The sequence below is a fragment of the Balaenoptera borealis genome (assembly GCF_965194805.1).
Source record: "Balaenoptera borealis genome assembly, chromosome: 1".
NCBI lineage: Eukaryota > Metazoa > Chordata > Mammalia > Artiodactyla > Balaenopteridae > Balaenoptera > Balaenoptera borealis.
In genome coordinates, this window is record NC_138860.1 from 80077591 (window position 1) to 80094688 (window position 17098).

At 41.3% G+C, this 17098-nt stretch overlaps 1 protein-coding gene across 1 annotated transcript in view; it reads left to right on the plus strand.

Annotated features, from left to right (window-relative positions):
* Positions 1 to 15: 15 nt before the first annotated feature.
* Positions 16 to 17098, plus strand: part of FCRL5 (Fc receptor like 5) — a gene marked incomplete at its 5' end in the record, with an annotated part of 44899 nt that continues 27816 nt past the window's right edge. Inside the window, 8 exons of the mRNA XM_082373532.1 lie at positions 16 to 102; positions 2381 to 2401; positions 3617 to 3908; positions 5028 to 5282; positions 5572 to 5856; positions 7313 to 7591; positions 10268 to 10546; positions 15513 to 15791. Coding sequence (XP_082229658.1) covers positions 16 to 102; positions 2381 to 2401; positions 3617 to 3908; positions 5028 to 5282; positions 5572 to 5856; positions 7313 to 7591; positions 10268 to 10546; positions 15513 to 15791 — 1777 coding nt within the window. The remainder of the gene's footprint in view (positions 103 to 2380; positions 2402 to 3616; positions 3909 to 5027; positions 5283 to 5571; positions 5857 to 7312; positions 7592 to 10267; positions 10547 to 15512; positions 15792 to 17098) is intronic.

Genomic DNA, 17098 nt, shown 5'->3' on the forward strand with positions numbered 1-17098 from the left:
CTTGCTACCAAGGGCATGGCTGAGCATGGATTCCTCAGCAGAAAAGGCTGGTGGCAGGACCATGGACAAGTGGAGCTAGAGTTGAGTTTACAGGAGAATAAGGCAGCTTTTAGTCTGTAGCTGGGATCATAGTCAGTGAGTCTTCTACCAGCACATGTGCTTGTCTTCTCAAAGTGGCGCTCCTTGGTCTTGGGCTCCAATGGGGTTTCACAATCTCTAGATCTCAAAGCTCTCAGTTTTTGTTTGTAGATGGCTGCTAAAACTTCGTTTCTGTAGAGGGTGGAGACAAAGACTAGAGACCTCCTCTTCTACCATCTTGCTCATGTCACTCCCAACATGTGACATTCTCTTTGTGCCTGTGGGTGTGTATAAGTCTGTCAATTCACACATATCAACTGGTTGGTTTTTTACCAAAGTTGAAAATATTAGAATAAAACATATTTATTCATTTGTTCAACAAATTATTTAGTAACATTAATACACAGCACTATGCTAGGTGCTAAGAATGATGATGGGAAGCATCATTTCTGTGCTTAGGAAGCTCTTGATATAGAAGGTCCTTCAACAAGGCCAATGTACAAGAAATATCTATGTAACAAGATCTCAGTTAAACAATTGTCCAAGCAAAGTTACCAATGATGGTAAAAGTGGTTAACAAACTATATGCCAAGTAACTGGTAATGACTTCATGAAACAGATAGACAGTAGGAGCTGGAGGGGGCAGGGATGGGGTACAGCACAATGTGAGAAAAAAGGACCCCATAGTTGGAAGCTGCATGGAATACTCCAGAAATAGGAAGCACATCCTAGTGTGGCACCAAAACAAAGGAGCAGGATAGGGTAATGGCCAGGAGCATGTGCTTTGGGGTCAAACAGGATGGGTTCAAATAAATGGGTTAAAAACTCCATTCTACCCTTAACAGCTACTTAAACAGTTTCTGGTCTGTAAAATGGGGATAATCATAGAACTTTCCTCATAGGGATAGTTAAGAAGATTACATGAAATAATGTATGTGAATATCTACCACATAGAATACACTCAGAAAAATATTAGCTACTTATAAAACAATACAAATCCATGATTCCAAGATATTTAGAAAATGGCAAATAATCCATTGCTCTGATTATAACACTTAGGTTTGGATTACTTCTCATCAGCCCCATGTGGACAGGGATAATATCCCTTTTGCTCACTGCTGGATTTCCATTGCCTTGTCCAGTTCCTAGATACAGTTGGCATTCCACACATTTCTGTTGAATGAATGAATCAAATCTGTCCCTCATCTGGAATGTGTAATCAGTTTACAAACTAGTCAATTTTGCCTCTTCTGCCTCTCCAATACTCCTTTCTCAAACCTGTATCTTCCCAAGTAGAGATACTTACTAACTTAGTACTTTAATTAATTCATTATTCAATAAATGTTTATGAAATGTCTCTTATAAACCAGGCACTGTTATAAATTCTGTGTGATATATGGTGAACATGAGAAGTCCCTGCTTTCACATAGCTTCTGTTCTAGAGAAGGAAAAGTAAGCAAACAAAGCAAACAAGCAAATAAGATAATTTCAGATAAACATTCTGAAGAAAATTAAATATCATCATCTCTTGCTCTGCCTTCCCTCCAGTCCTTCTGTTTTACATCTGCCAGAGTGCTCCAATAAGTTACAACTTTTAATCTTGTCACTTTCCTACTTGAAACATTTCCATGGCTCCCTGTTACTTTTATGATGAAACCATAGCTACATACCATCCATAACTTAGGCCCTGCCTATCTGTCTAATCTGATTTCCCCTAAACTCTCTACCTTCCAGAACCACTCCCCCGTTCAACTTCTGAACACCAGTGTTATTTCTTCACATCTGTGCCCTTTCTGTCTTAATTACACCCCCCATCAGCTCTTGCCAAACACAATCACCTTTGCCTGGCTGACTCCTATGTTCTCATTCAGTCTTCTCAAGCATCACCTCCTTCAGGTATCTTTTATGGTCCACCCACCCTCTTTGCCACACACTGACTCACACACACAGACCCTACATACTGGGATGGGTGACCCTTCTGCCTTCAAGATGCCCCATGTGTATTTCTATTACTGCACATATACCCTGCATTATAATTATATTATTTTGCTTCAGGTTTCTGTTTATCCCACCAATCAACTTCTTTTATCAGATACCATTTTTTATTCATCTTTTTTATTCACGCTTTAGTCCAAGCACAATGACCAGTATAAATAGACATTTGACAAATGACTATTACATTAAAAAATAAATTTTAATGAAAGAAATAATAAATGAATGAAAAAAAAAAAACAAGCATTCCCTTCGAAAAGCCAAAGATTCCTTGCTCTGTGCTCATCTCTGTCTCTTTATATTTTTACAGCTCCTGTCAGTGGACAGTTTGGTGAGTTCTCCTTTCTTATGTACTTCAGTGTCCCTGGATAAGAGTGTCTCCCTAATAAATATGAAATATTTGTGATGATTGCCTGAGGATCTCTAATATCTCCTGTTTCTCTTGCTGAGGTCGGCAAAGATGTGAAAGTGTCACCTGGTCTATTGGCATTGCCCAAGAGCCAGGATAGCCACGTGGTCATCCTCTGGCCCTCCCTGGAAGAAGCAGCAAATGTACAAGCAACTCCTGGCCTTCACTAGGTCCTGCACTTACTCCTATTGCAAATGGACCCCAGATAACAAGGCAGGACATCTTAACTCCATATCAAATGTGCAGGACTTGGGATAAGATGTTCTCCAATCAGCAAGCCTGCAAAACTTCTCTGAAAACATCACACTGTGGAGATACCAGTGGGAATGTTGCATTCTCTAAAGTTTTAGGAGTAAGATCCTCCAGGAAATGTGTGGGGAGCATAAGAACATCCAACAAATGGGCCCTTAAAAGGAAGAAATGCACAAAAAGAGGAGATTGAGGGAGAAGACAAATTGTCTTTATCCCACATTTTTTTTAAGTTCTGACACTTAATTGCCAATCTTTTGGGTCAGAGAGTATTTTGGATATTTGAGGACTCATAAATAGCAAGAACTCACTACCACCTCTCTCCTGTCCAAAATCAGCTGCCCAGTGTTTCATCCTTAATTAGATCACCTCTGGATTCTAGCTAACGACCTGTCCATTCCTTGCTCTACCACAATTAGCTATGATGGGATTTTTCTGGGCATTTCCTGGGCATAATCTATAAGATGAAGGTGTTAGACAAGTTAATCTCTCCAGCTTTTTCCAGTTCCAAAATCTTAATATGATTTATTCTTTTTTGGAATGTGCAAAACTGTGATTTTAACAACTCCCTGGGAAGTTCTTATGAGTTTATGAACATGATGAAGTGGCAGGGGCAGGGGATGACATTTCCCAGGATCCAATTCCATAACAGACTAACCTACCATTTATTTCCCATTGACATTTGGCAGTGAACCTTGCCTGATATCACCCTCTTGAAATCATTTTGCTCATTGTCATCCCCTCAGCAATCACTTTCTGCTGGGTGAGTGCTTTGGTTGAAACACAGACTTGAGCAATCAGTGACTTTCCCAGGGGGATTTCTTAGGGATTCCCAAAAGCCAGGACCTCCAGTCTGAGCCTCACAAACCACTGTGATGGGGACTGCAGGCCACTCCACCTCAGATTCTTTCTCTTTCATCCACAGCAACTGAACCAAAGTCTGTAATTTTCCTCCATCCTCCATGGACCACTGTCTTCCAAGGAGAGAATGTGACACTGACTTGCAAAACAATTCACTTCGATGCATCAGAGAAAATAAAATGGTACCATCAGTATCCTCTGGTAGAAATACAAAGTGAAACCTCAGGAAACACCCATGAGGTCCATGAATCTGGAGATTACAGATGCCAGGCCCAGGACTCACTCCTGAGTAATCGTGTGAGCCTGCTCTTTTCTCCAGGTGGGAAAGAAATGAAAGAAAAAAGTTTAGAAATAATAAAGTTACCCAGAACTCAGCTATATTTACTAATTCAAAAGCTATAGAAATAGGACCCAGGAATTTATATATTTTACAAACTGCTCAGGTAAAAGGAAATTTGAGAAGCAGTTTATCTGAATGGTTTCTGAAACCATGTATAGTTTGAGGCTTATAAAATTTATTTGGAATAATAATCTACATGAGGATTTGTTAATATTTGACAGATAGATAGATAGATAGATAGATAAATAGATAGACAGATAGACAGAAATTTCCATTTCTGTCCTAAAGCCACCTGTTTTGAGGTGAAGCAGTATCTTTCTAGTTATAATGCTCTTTAATTTAGTGAACAAGGAAGCAGTATAGTAACAAAGAGCTAAGAGCTTCTTTGACCTGACAATTCCCCTCTTAAGAATTTACCTACTGAAATAATCATAGATATATACAACCAAAATTGAAGAACATTAAATGGTCAAGAAAAGAAAACTCATTAAATAAATTACCTTACTGCCATTGTAGGAAAACTTTGTGGTCATTGAAAACCAGATTAGGGAATGATATTGATGACATAGGAAAGTGTTCATAGCAAAGTAAGTGAAAAGCAAGTTATCAAGTAGATAAATATTTTAATTTCATAAAAAGAAAAGAAATACACACAGACTCTCATATACATGTACATAGAAAAAAGAACTGGAAAAAATCTGGGTGGTGAGATAATAAGGTTAATTTACATTTCCGTTTACAAAATTTTCTCAAACATATGTGTTCCTTTTAAAATCAGAAAAAAAGAGGGATTTCCCAGGTGGTTCAGTGGTTAGGACTCTGCACTTCCATTTCAGGGGCACGGGTTTGATCCCTGGCTGGGGAACTAAGATCCCACAAGCCGCACATCATGGCCAAAAAATAAAATATAAAATAGATAGATGATAGATAGATAGATAGATAGATAGATAGATAGATAGATAGAACCAGAAAAAAAGAAATGATAATTATTTTAAGAATCCTTTTTCCTAGTCCCTTTCTTATAAAATCTATTGGAATAATAATGAAAAGAAGGGAGAAACAACCAGATGAAACAAACTGCCCTTGTGTTTCCTACAGCCAACCTGATCCTGCAGGCTCCACTTGATGTGTTTGAAAAAGAATCTGTGATTCTGAGATGCCGAGCAAAGGCAAACACAGTACTGAATACTATAAAGCTGTACAAGAATAGAAAAGTCCTGGAAGTCTTTGAAAAATCCTCTGACTTCCATATTCATCAGGCAAGTCTGAAGGACAATGGCAAATATCACTGTGTTGGAGTTAAGGAAGATGATCGGTTGGTTTTTTCAAACTCGGTCAAAATCGAAGTCCAAGGTAAAGCCTTCATTATTTTGTGAAATAGGATAGTCAAAAGGAGGACCCCTGAGATTGTAGAGGATAAAGAGGGTGGACTGTAATACCATTGAACCTCAGGGCACAATCCTACAAGGAACAGAGAAAGTACTACTGTGCTTTGGGCTGAAGGATATTAGGAATCAAAGGTGGCATCTCTTCTGCCTGCTTTTGTATGTTCTGCTTGCTGGTGCTGAGGATGAACTGTGTTTTTCTCCAGAGCAGTTCCAAGCCTCACTGCTCCAGGGCCTGTTGTGATTCTTCTCTCTAGAGCTGTTTCCAAGTCCTGTGCTGAGAGCCAGCTCCACCCAGCCCACCGAAGGAGGAGCAGTGACTCTGACCTGTGAGACCCAGCTCTCTCCACAGAGGCCAGATGTCCAGCTCCAGTTTCACTTCTTCAGAGACAGACAGTCCCTGGGATCAGGCTGGATAAGCTCCCCAGAATTCCGGATCCCCACCATATGGAGAGAAGACTCAGGGTCTTACTGGTGCCAGGCACAGAGCATGACTCCCTCTGTCCAGAAACAGAGCCAGAGATTACACATACAGGTGAAAAGTGAGTGTTAGTGAGGTGAGACTTGCTAAGACTGGGGCTGGGAAGAGCCGGGCAGAGTGGCACAGCAGTTGTTTACTTTTTTCTTTCAATCCCATGAGAAACAACTCTTTCTTTTTCTTCTGAAGTTTCTCTTCCTTGACACCACTTTTTTTCCCTGGTAGGCCTATAGGCGTAAGCCATGGGCTATGGCAGAGCCCTCCGACTGGGCTGGATGGACTCTGCTTAGCCAGATGAACAGATTCCTAGAATGCTAGATCCCTGGAGCAGAGCACTTAAGAATAAAAAAACAAAGGACAAGAGCTTGGGGACTAAATGGTTTCAACTTGCTGTCTTTAGGGATGGTGTTTTACCCACGATTACTTTTCCCTAAGTCTCTGAAACTGTGTAGGTCCTCAAGCATGACTGCTAACCAATTGTCAAATGCCTCTTCTGATTAAATTTGACCTGTCTCATAGGAGACGTGTTTGAGCATTAGGAAAGATGCAGATCTGGGATGCATGCTTTCCTGAGTGAGGAAGGGGTGAAAGTGGTAGCATTCTCCATAAATTCACTCCCATTCCTAAGCAAAAAAGAAGGTTCTATGTTTCTTCTAAACTGTCCAGATTTTATTAATCTTTGTTCTCCAGTCACAGGCAACAGATTTTTCTTAGGTCCCTAGTTTGGACTGGAAAATTGAGAGGAAGTGGAGAGGGTGTTACCCAACAGTTACAACATAGTAATTTCTAGTATAGGATCTCCCCCAGCATAATTGATGGAACCCCAATCTCAAACCCTACTCCCTCTCTGTTCCCAGGTATCTTCCCTTGTTCTTCAAACCCCCAGGATGACTCAAAAAGGCACTGCCCTAAGCCAACATCCTAGTGTAAAACCACAGCCACCTGGAGTATAGAACACTTTCATCACAGATTTTCCCAGTTTTAGGAGGACTGTTATGGGTCCACCTCCTCTGACCATCTAACTGACTGGCAGAGGTGTTAAGAAGTGCTTATTCCAGGGCAAGCTTGCTGTATATGCCAATGATTGATTTCCACCTAGCCATTGCAGTTGTTACAGCTTCAGAACAAGCACCTCTGATGGCAGGTCTTCCCCTCCCCTTCACCATCCACCACTTCCCCCCAAGCAACACCACTGTTGGGCACCGGGTGTAATTTCCAGAATGATTAGTCCATGTTCTAACAGGTAGGGCATGAGGGGAGGGTGGGCAGGGTTGCCTCTTTTTCTTGTGCCAGATGCTCCACCAGTTCATTAGGGAGTTGAAGTTCTCCCAAACCATGGATGGACCACAGTCTCTCCACCACTTTCTCCCTCGTCCCAAGGAACAAGCTCAATTCTATTCCAGGCCAACTTCCCATCGGGTCAGCAGACTTAGCCCTTCCCATTCTGAGACTCTTCTTCTATGGCTTATTCTGTGACACCCCAATACCAAGAATCCCACATGTCATTTTTATTCATTTAGATGTTGTTCCTGACGTCCGCATATACCCTCACCCAAAGTTGGTGTTTGAAGGGCAGGAGCTGGTGCTCATCTGCTCAGTAAATGGAGTTCCAGGGCCCATCACAATTTCTTGGTACAGAAAATTCAAAAAGCCGAGGACAGAAGGAAAGCTTCACACTTACTCAAAATCAGAATTCAAGATCCCTGTGGTGAAAAACAGTCATGATGGAGAGTATTACTGTGTTGCCAGCAATAGTCGCTCCTCCTTCCGCAGTGACCCAGTGACCATCAATGTGAAAGGTGTGTCTGCCAGATATTATCTGAGGGATGGCTTTTCAAACTTCTTGAAGACCACAAGGTGGTTGGGTGGGAGTGAATGTTGATAGTTGCCAATAATTTACTACTCTGAATAATCTACCAGAAGTTAGAGACTAACAGGAGTGGGATTTAAGGATAGAAGGAGTTGTGGGAGCTTTTGGAAACTCCTAGAAATGGAGGTCAGAGAAAGTACTCAGTGGCTGGCACATGTCTGGATTCTTCATATTTACAAATTACTTTTTAGCTTAAATGCAGTGGCTCCTGGGATAAAGCCAGAACAAACAGAATTTTAGAACTGGAACAATCTGGGGCCATGTCTCTTCATAAGCCTCCTTGATTTAAGGATGTGCAGGGATTCCCTCCCTCCCACTACCTCGTTGTCTCTTTCAGTTCCAAATGACACATCCTTTCACCACCCTCAGGGCTCCTAGGGCACAGGATGTTGGGAAGAATGAGATAGAGTTCCAGATCTTCCCTGTGAAACCAAGGGAGCCTCTCTTTCAATTCTGTATCAGTTTTATCATGAAACTGAAATCCTGAGGACCCCAGACCCCTATAGTAGAGGAACATCCCTCAATCTCTCTGCCCACAGAACATTCTGGGAGTGACTCCCATGCTCAGACAATGGCCTGGGGACCCAGGCAGTGAGGAGAGGCCACTCTCCATCAGAAGTAAGTCTGACCACCAGAAGTCACAGGGTCAGGTTGTTTGTTACCCCACAGTCTAAAGACTGCAGCTACAGAAATTCACAGGCTTTTGGTTCACATGGCATCATGGCAGGTTCATTGCCTCTGCTTGGCAGATCTGGGCTCCTTCCTGTGACTACACTCTCAGGAATTCCTTACAGTGAATCATCAACAGTAAAATACACAGTCTGACCAAAACTCTCCTAACATAGCTGTGAAAACTTTTCAGGGTCCAGATTCTGTCAGAGTTCACCATTATTTGGTTTAGATGATACTCAGTCTTTGATTTTTCTGTCAATCAAAAAAAGAAAATAGTCCAGCGATTCCTGGGTCTAATCTTCCTCTTACTGAATCCCAACAAATCTCTACTCCCTTACCTACTTCCTGCTTCTTCCCCAATTCATCTATATTAGTCTGCTCAGTCTGCCATAACATAATACCACAGACTGGGTGGTTTAACAACAGAAATTTATTTTCTCACAGTTCTGGAGGTTAAAAGTCCAAGATCAGGTGCCAGTAAGATTGGTATTTAATCAGGGTTCTCTTTCTGGCTTGTAGTAGGCCACCTTCTCTGTGTCCTCACATGACCTTTCCTCTGTGCCCTGGGAGAGAGAGAGGCCTCTCTCTTCCTCTTCTATAAGGACACCAGTCCCATCTGATTAGGGCCCCACCCTTATGACCTCATTTGACATTTATTTCCTAAAAGGCCTTATCTCCAAATACAGTCATATTGGAGATTAGGGCTTCAACATATGTATTTAGGAGGGACACAGTTCAGTCAATAACACCATTCTAATATCCCCATTGGCTCCCAGGTCTTTGAACAACTGTCTCTATCTTGTGGGCCTCATTCTTCGACAAGTTCAGATACCATCACACCCCTTAATATGTCTTCAGCATCTCCCTCTCTCCCCCCCTTTGGTCCCTGGCATCTACAGAATTCACTGTTTTTCTCTTTTCTTTCTTTATCCTTCAAATCCCCAGATGCTTGAGTTTCCAATCAATCTTAATAGTTCTAAAATCATTTCTCTATCCCAGAGTTGTGGAGATATCTATTGTTCCAATCAGCAATTAATTATTGGCAATAACCAATGTGCAAATCCATGTAGGATACAGACAGGTAGCAACATCACAGTTACTCCAATCATGTAACTATGGTTACTACACCATACTAGACCACCCCAAACTACACCACCTACTTTACCAGTATCTGATGCCATCTTACCCTGAAAGCTATTAAGGTAGTTGTGGTAGTGAGAGGAAAATAGCTTCTGTAGAGCCCTGTGCTGTTCCCTTCATTGGTGGCAAACTCCAGTTCCACTTTCAAGGAGATGATATGATTCAGCATTAGACCATGACTAAGGAGACAGACTCAGGTCCTATCTGGCCCTGAAAACAGCCTGCTGAGGGACCACAGGTGGATCTCCTAACCTTTTCCTGACTCAGTTTTCTCACCTGTAAATAGAGAGGGTCAGGTTGGATGCAGGGAGAGTGTAGGAACAGAGGAGAGGGTCCTGGAAGAGTATGTGAATCTGGAACAGAAATGGGCTAAGGGCAGAGGCCTGAGGCCAATCCCAGCAAAGGGAGAAGTGTAGAGCAGGGACAGATAACAAGACTCAGAGAGGCTTGGCAGGTGAGGGAACAGATCTTCCACGGTCATATGGCAAAGGAATGGGACAAGGTAAATCTGTCAGTCTGGTGGAAGCAAGATAAGGGACTTCTTCCCCAAGAACATCATTTCCTCTGGAAAACAGGAATGAGGTCACCTAACAAAGGGAGACAGGAGAGGAGAAGGGCCAGGTCTGATGGGAAAGGAGAAGACCAGCATAGAGAACAGGAGAGAGCTGGGGAGAAAAGCCTGGGAGGCACTGGGCTGCCCTGAGGGCCAGTGGACTTGAGACTCACTAGCCACTGATTGAAAGCACCAGGAAGTGGCAGATGCACCTGTTGACTAAGTGTTTCTTTCCCTCAGTCCCCGTGTCTCAACCTGTCCTCACCCTCAACCCTCCTGGGACCCGGACTCTTGTGGGAGATGAGGTGAGCTTTGACTGTGAAGCTCAGAGAGGTTCTCTGCCCATCTGGTATCAGTTTTTTCGTGAAGGTGTGCTGCTCATGAAGATAGAAACTACTTTATGGAGAACAACGTCCTATAGATTCTCTCTGACTGCAGAGCATTCTGGGAACTACTACTGCACAGCTGACAATGGCCTTGGCCCCCAGAGCAGTGAGACCCTGAGACTCTCTGTCACCGGTAAGCCCTGGATTCCTGCCAGTGACCCATCCCTGACCCAGATCCTCTCGCACCAACCCCTTCAGAGGTCTGCCTGGATCTTCCAGTTTCCTACCCCAATCAACCTCATGCCCGTCTTGGCTCCCTTCTCATAGAACCAGCTATCTGTGGGCCTTAATCCTCATCTACCCTGGCTCAGCCAGACCCCTATGATAGCTCAGCACCTTTCCCAGCTTTTAGCAAATGAATTTGTTTTCTCAAATTATCTTCTCAGGCCCTGTATGTTCAGTCTCCAAGCCAATTTCTCTTAACTCCATGCACAGAAGCATCTCATATTTCCTCAATAACACCTACATATTAATTTAGCTACAAGCACAGTCATATGGGCATATAGTGGGCAAGACCTTACTTTCTCCAAAGGGTTCTCAAGAAGTTCAAGCTCTTCCAGTAGGTTTAAAGAGGGCTGAAGGTGAAAGGAAGGGAGGAAATGTCTTCCTGGAAACCAGCTCATTTGTTTACTGGGGTTTCCGTGATCCTTTGACTTAACCCAGTAAAATAAATGTCATTTCATTGTATTAGGTTTTTAAAATTTTTGTTGCAGTATGACATACATTTATAAAGGTATACAAACCATAGGTGTACAGCTCATGGTTGCCCATGGAACCATGAAAAAGTGTCATTTTAGGAGCAAAATTGCTTCTGTTTACACTTGGAATCTTTGTTTAGTAGAGAGTAAAAGTTCAGTTTTCTTTTCAGAGAAGAGAAATATAAATAGAAAACTCCTGAATCTGGTGTATCAGATCATTTTAGATCAGAAGAAAAAAACCCCCATGTCTCCAGTGGGTGAGGGTTTGTTAAGGATATCCAGGGAGTAAAAAAACAAAAAAAACAAAAAACAAAAAACAGGAAAGACATTATATTCAGACTCATGGAATAAGAACTGAGAGGTCTCTCAGAATTCAACTTATTTCTCAAAAACAGATTATGCTGATGTTTGATGAGCTAGAAGCTTTCATTATTCTCTACTCCTAGGCCCATCAACTATTTCCTTTCTATGTCCTTCTGCCCCATTGTTCTTACTGCTCCTAAGTGCTTTCCACCCTCATTCTTATGACTCTATCTTATAACTTATCTTTACTCAAAACTTCTGTTAATTTCAGCATTGACTGCCTTGGACCTCTGGGTATGACGTCCTGCTCTGTATTTCAGCGTCTGTCCCAATTGCCAAAGCGGTGCTTCCAACTAGTCAAGCAGCCTAGCTCTAAGACACCTCATAGGCCACTGGCAAGTCTATACATAGAATGTTCTTAAACCAACTGCTCACCTCTAATTCAACAAATGATGGTCAAGAGAGCAGGGTCACTTGGGACAACATGACATGTAATGAACTACGTTTAAGAAAATACTTTTTCTAGGAATGATATGCACAGAAGGACCTCTGAGGTTTCCTAGAAAGAGCCAGTGTACATGAAAAACATCTTGCTCGGGTTGTCTGATGTCAGCGTGGGTCAGAAAATCTGAATTCTAGCCCTGGGTATGAAAATAGCTAGCTCATAATTTGGGCAAAACTTTTAAATTTTCTTTGTCTTGCTTTTCACCTTCTATTGAAAGTTAGATAAGACAGTAATTCGTGTCCCTTAAAGCCCCAGAATTCTGTGATTTGAGTTGGAATAGGAACCCAGAGGCCATGAATCCATGAAGCTCTGGAAGAAACAAAGTGAGGGAGAGGCTGAGCGACACTCGTCAAAGCCCCAGACAAGACAACCAGGGAAACCTGTGGGTGCCCCAGAGCTGGGCTCGTTTAGCTGGCAAAGCAAGGGAGAGCATCAGTTTGACAGAGTCTCATCATCTCTCACAGCGGGAAGTTAGGGGAGGCACTTTTAGGGCTTTGGGAGCAGGAACTGATCAGAGTGTGATTGTAACTGCAAGTGTGGTCTGGTCAGAATTTGTAAATTAGGCAAGTTTCTGTTATAGTCTGTGGTCTTAGGAACCCATGAGTCCATTTGGAGTTCTTATTACTATGGTCCTATCTTGGAACATATGGATCTGAAAGACCTCTTGCTCCTCGATAGCTCTTGTTTCAGATCATAGAACTGAAACATGGCCAGAGGAAGACATTACCCAATATAAATTGTTGAGTAAAGAGATTATTTTAAAAATGTAAATGATCTGAGACCCAGACTCCAAAGCCTGAAGCCAATCTACCTGGGAAAGCCCCAAGCCCTAAGACATCCTCTTTCTCATTATGATGCTGTATTTTCTTCTCAAATTTAGCAATATCTGAAACCCCTTTATTTCCCGTCTCGTGTCTGTCTTCCTCAATGCCAGAGTATAAGCTTCATGAGAATGGAACCTTATCAGTTTTGGTCTGCACCTCATCCCTGTGCCTACTTGGTGTCTGGCATAGAGTAGGTCCTCAGTCAGCATTTGTAATTTCATGAACAAAAAGGTCTTTGAGATGAGATGAGGAAAAAAAGAGCAGGGAGAGAACATTGATCTTTGCAACTGTTTATATCAACTGAACAGAAGTAAATTAGCCTTAAATTAGCAAACAAGTTGAGAAGCTTCACTGTGAGCCATGCAGACTTTCTGGCAGAATAATCTGGGGTTTTTTTTTTCTCTCAAGGGAATATACTGCAAAGAGGAGACACAGAAATTTCGTGGGAATGTGAGCTAATAAGATATACCAATTTTGAATCTATCAACAGCCCTGGGTCATTAAAACACTACCCGCCCCTCATACACACACACAGCTTTCTCAAGCAAATACAAAACTCGGAATATAACTTTATTCATTGAAGTAAAAGCCATAAAGAAAACAAGTCCAATATGAGAATCTTATATGTATAGCTGATTCACTTTGTTATAAAGCAGAAACTAACACACAATTGTAAAGCAATTATACTCCAATAAAGATGTTAAAAAAAAGAGATGATAAGATAACAGAAAAGAAAAAATATATATAACAGAGCTCAGGAGAAAAACCAAACCTATGTTAGAAACAAAATCCAAATTTGAAGCAGTAAGAAGAGAATGCATACTTCCGAAATCTGTTAATGGAATGGAGAGTTGGTTTGAGAAAAATAATACAGAACGCAAAGTAGAAAGACACAGAAAAGGCAAAAAGAAAAAGAAAGTAAAGTATGGCGATCAGACAACGAAGACCACAAGTGTGGATAATTAAGTGTCTAAAGAGAGAAACAAAACTCAAAGACATAATAAAAAGGTTCCTGAAGTAAAGAAAACTTGAATATGTAGATCAAAAGACATATCCTGATGAGGTTATTGACTTTCAAGGCTAAAAATATACGTGTGTGTGTGTGTGTGTGTGTGTGCACGTGCCCACCTATGTGTGTGTGTGATCATGGCAAAAAAAAAGCAGTCATCTCAGAAAGAAAAAATATGCAGTTGGTCTTAGTCTTTACACAGAAGTCAATACTAAAAGAGAGAGGAATGGTATTCAGACTTGGACTTTCAGAGGAGAAATGAGAACTGAGAATTTTATATCAAATCAGAAAAACATTTTCAAACATGCAAGAATTCAGGGAACTTAGTACCCATTAACGCTTCTTGAAAAATTACTTGATGACAAACTCTAGCCAGCCAAGGTATGAATCAATATAAAAGACTCAAAATGAGGAAACTATGATATGAAAAGTGAATACTGAATCTATTCAGATCGGTAGTTCTCAGCCTTGGCTGCATATTAGAATCACCTAGGAATTTTGAAAAGAGACTTTTTACTAAGCTCTCTCCAGACCAATTAAATTCAGAATCTCTCAGATGGGGTCTCAGAATCCACATTTTTTAACACAACCTCAGTTGAAAATATTGTACAGATATGGTTGAAAACCACTGATTCAGACATAATAACAAAGGCTAAGCAATATGAGAGTTATGGTTACAGAATAGAAAGCAACTATTCTAAATGCTGAAAAAGTAAAAAATATATGTAACAAAGGAAAATCATTCAGAGGGAGAAGAGGAAATTAAAAAACCAACTTTCTTATGATTATTATTATTTCATAATGGAGGATAAAAATTGACTTAATAATTTAGAAAAATTAATGACAGATTTCAAAGTTTTCATTTTGTAAATAATTTCTGGATACTTTATAGAGAACAACTCGTCATTAATGAATTACAGCTCACTAACAGTCCATAAAAAATCAAATAATAAACTGTAAGGTCCCATAGGATAGAATAAGTCAATTCTTCAGATGGAACAACTGTAGAGTTTAAAACTAGGAAAAGAGAAATGATAAGAAAAATAAGCCAGTGCATTTATATGACTATAATTGATCAGAGGGTGGGGAAAGGAAACTCTTACATACCATTAGTGCAAGTGTAAATTGGTTGAAACTTTTTGAAGAAAAATTTAACATTATATATCATTATTTGAAATGCCCATATCCCAATCCCAGAAATCCCACTTCAAAGAATTTATCCTAAGAAATGCATTGACAAAAATACAATGATATATATACAGAATTGTGTAATGCAGCCTTATTCAAAATTAGAAAACAATAACAACCTAAAGTTCCATAATGGGGAATTGCTTAAGTGTATTACAGTAAATTCATACCATGGAATGCTTTGCTGTTGTTAAAAATAATCAAGCAATATTTACCCTAAATTATCAAATTTTAAATTTAGAGGAGTTGCATTTTATGCATGTAAATTATACCTCAATAAAGCTGATTTTTTAAGTGACTGAGATAGATCTCTAGGTAATAACATAGAATGATGCTCATGATATTTTGCTAAGGGGAAAAATCAGGTTGTAGACCAGTATGTATATTGTGATCCCATGCATGTATGTGGGGTTTTTATGCATTTGTTTATGTGTTGATAAGAATAAGAGTTCTTACACGTAGAAAAGATCTCGAAAGTGTCACCAAATAATCAACAGAGGTAACCTCTGAAAAATAAAAATAGAGGAAATGGGAAAAGATCCTGGTATCAACTAACTCATTTTTGCTTTCAGTTCCAGTATCTCACCCTGTCCTCACCCTCAGGGCTCCCGGGGCCCAGGCTGTGGTGGGGGACGTGATGGAGCTTCACTGTGAGGCCTGGAGAGGCTCTCCCCCGATCCTGTACCAGTTTTATCATGAGGATGTCAGCCTGGGGAGCAGCTCAAGCCCCTCTGGAAGGGGAGCTTCCTTCAACCTCCTTCTGACGGCAGAGCATTCTGGGAACTACTTCTGTGAGGCCAACAATGGCCAGGGGGCCCAGCGCAGTAACACAGTGTCACTCAGTGTCAGAGGTAAGTGGACCCAACTACAGCACAGCCAGGGACAGACCATCTCCCCCACCTTCCCCTGTAGCCGAGATTGGAGGTACCCCAGGGTCATTTACATCATTGCTACGCAGCCTCCAACTGAGAGTTCTGTATTCTACATTTTCAGGAACTTTCACCTTCCCTTTGCTTGCTTTGCCTCTCCTGGTAGCAGTAGTGCAAGACATTGTGACCAAAAGTTTCCTAACATAGGAATAAAGGCTTTTAAAACACAAATTGCATCCTGGCCAACAATGATCAGCAAGAAAGGAAATTGTAAAGTTCAGCATGTCTCACCTCAGAAGAGATTTAGTTGGGGTTTCCTTTGTCAGTCAATCAATAAAAAGGCCAACTCATCTTTTCACTGGCTCATGAATTTCTCTCTAGATTCTCCTGCCCCTGTCCCAGAACATCTCAGATCTCCAGCCAGAACTCCTGCTAAAAGACCTTTCAACATCATTCTCCTGACAACTTACCTCTCATTCAGCTATAGCACTCTCTCTCCTACCTGGTCTGTCATGGGCTAACCTAGTCATGCCCACTTTCAGTGCAGGCTTGGCACCTCACTCATAGTCTTCCTCTCTACCCTACACTCTGCCATCATTCCATAACTCGTCCACATGGATGACCCACTCAACACCATGTCTTGTCATTCTTTCTGCCACCCACTGCCCCGTACATACACTACTCCAATCACCTGACCACAACCTCCTATCCCTCTACTTGTTTCTTCAAATCCTCCAATCACTAGGGGCAAGACAGGAATAAAGACGCAGATGTAGAGAAAGGACTTGAGGACACAGGGATTGGGCAGGGTAAGCTGGGACAAAGTGAGAGAGTGGCATGGACATATATACACTACCAAATGTAAAATAGATAGCTAGTGGGAAGAAGCCACATAACACAGGGAGATCAGCTCGGTACTTTGTGACCACCTAGAGGGGTGGGATAGGGAGGGAGAGAGGGAGACGCAAGAGGGAGGAGATATGGGGATATATGTATATGCACAGCTGATTCACTTTGTTATAAAGCAGAAACTAACACACCATTGTAAAGCAATTATACTCCAATAAAGATGTTTAAAAAAAATTTTTAAATACAGGAATTAAAAAAAATAAAATCCTCCAATCATTATTGTTCTCAGACCTCAACAGAACCCCCAGTTCATTAACACCTTTACTTCCTCCCAGACAATCACACCCTCGACTCCCACCACCATTTGCATTTTTGTCTCTGTATCCATCCAGTAACTCATCCCTCCTCTTCCTAAGGTATAGAAGACTGCTTCCTATGAA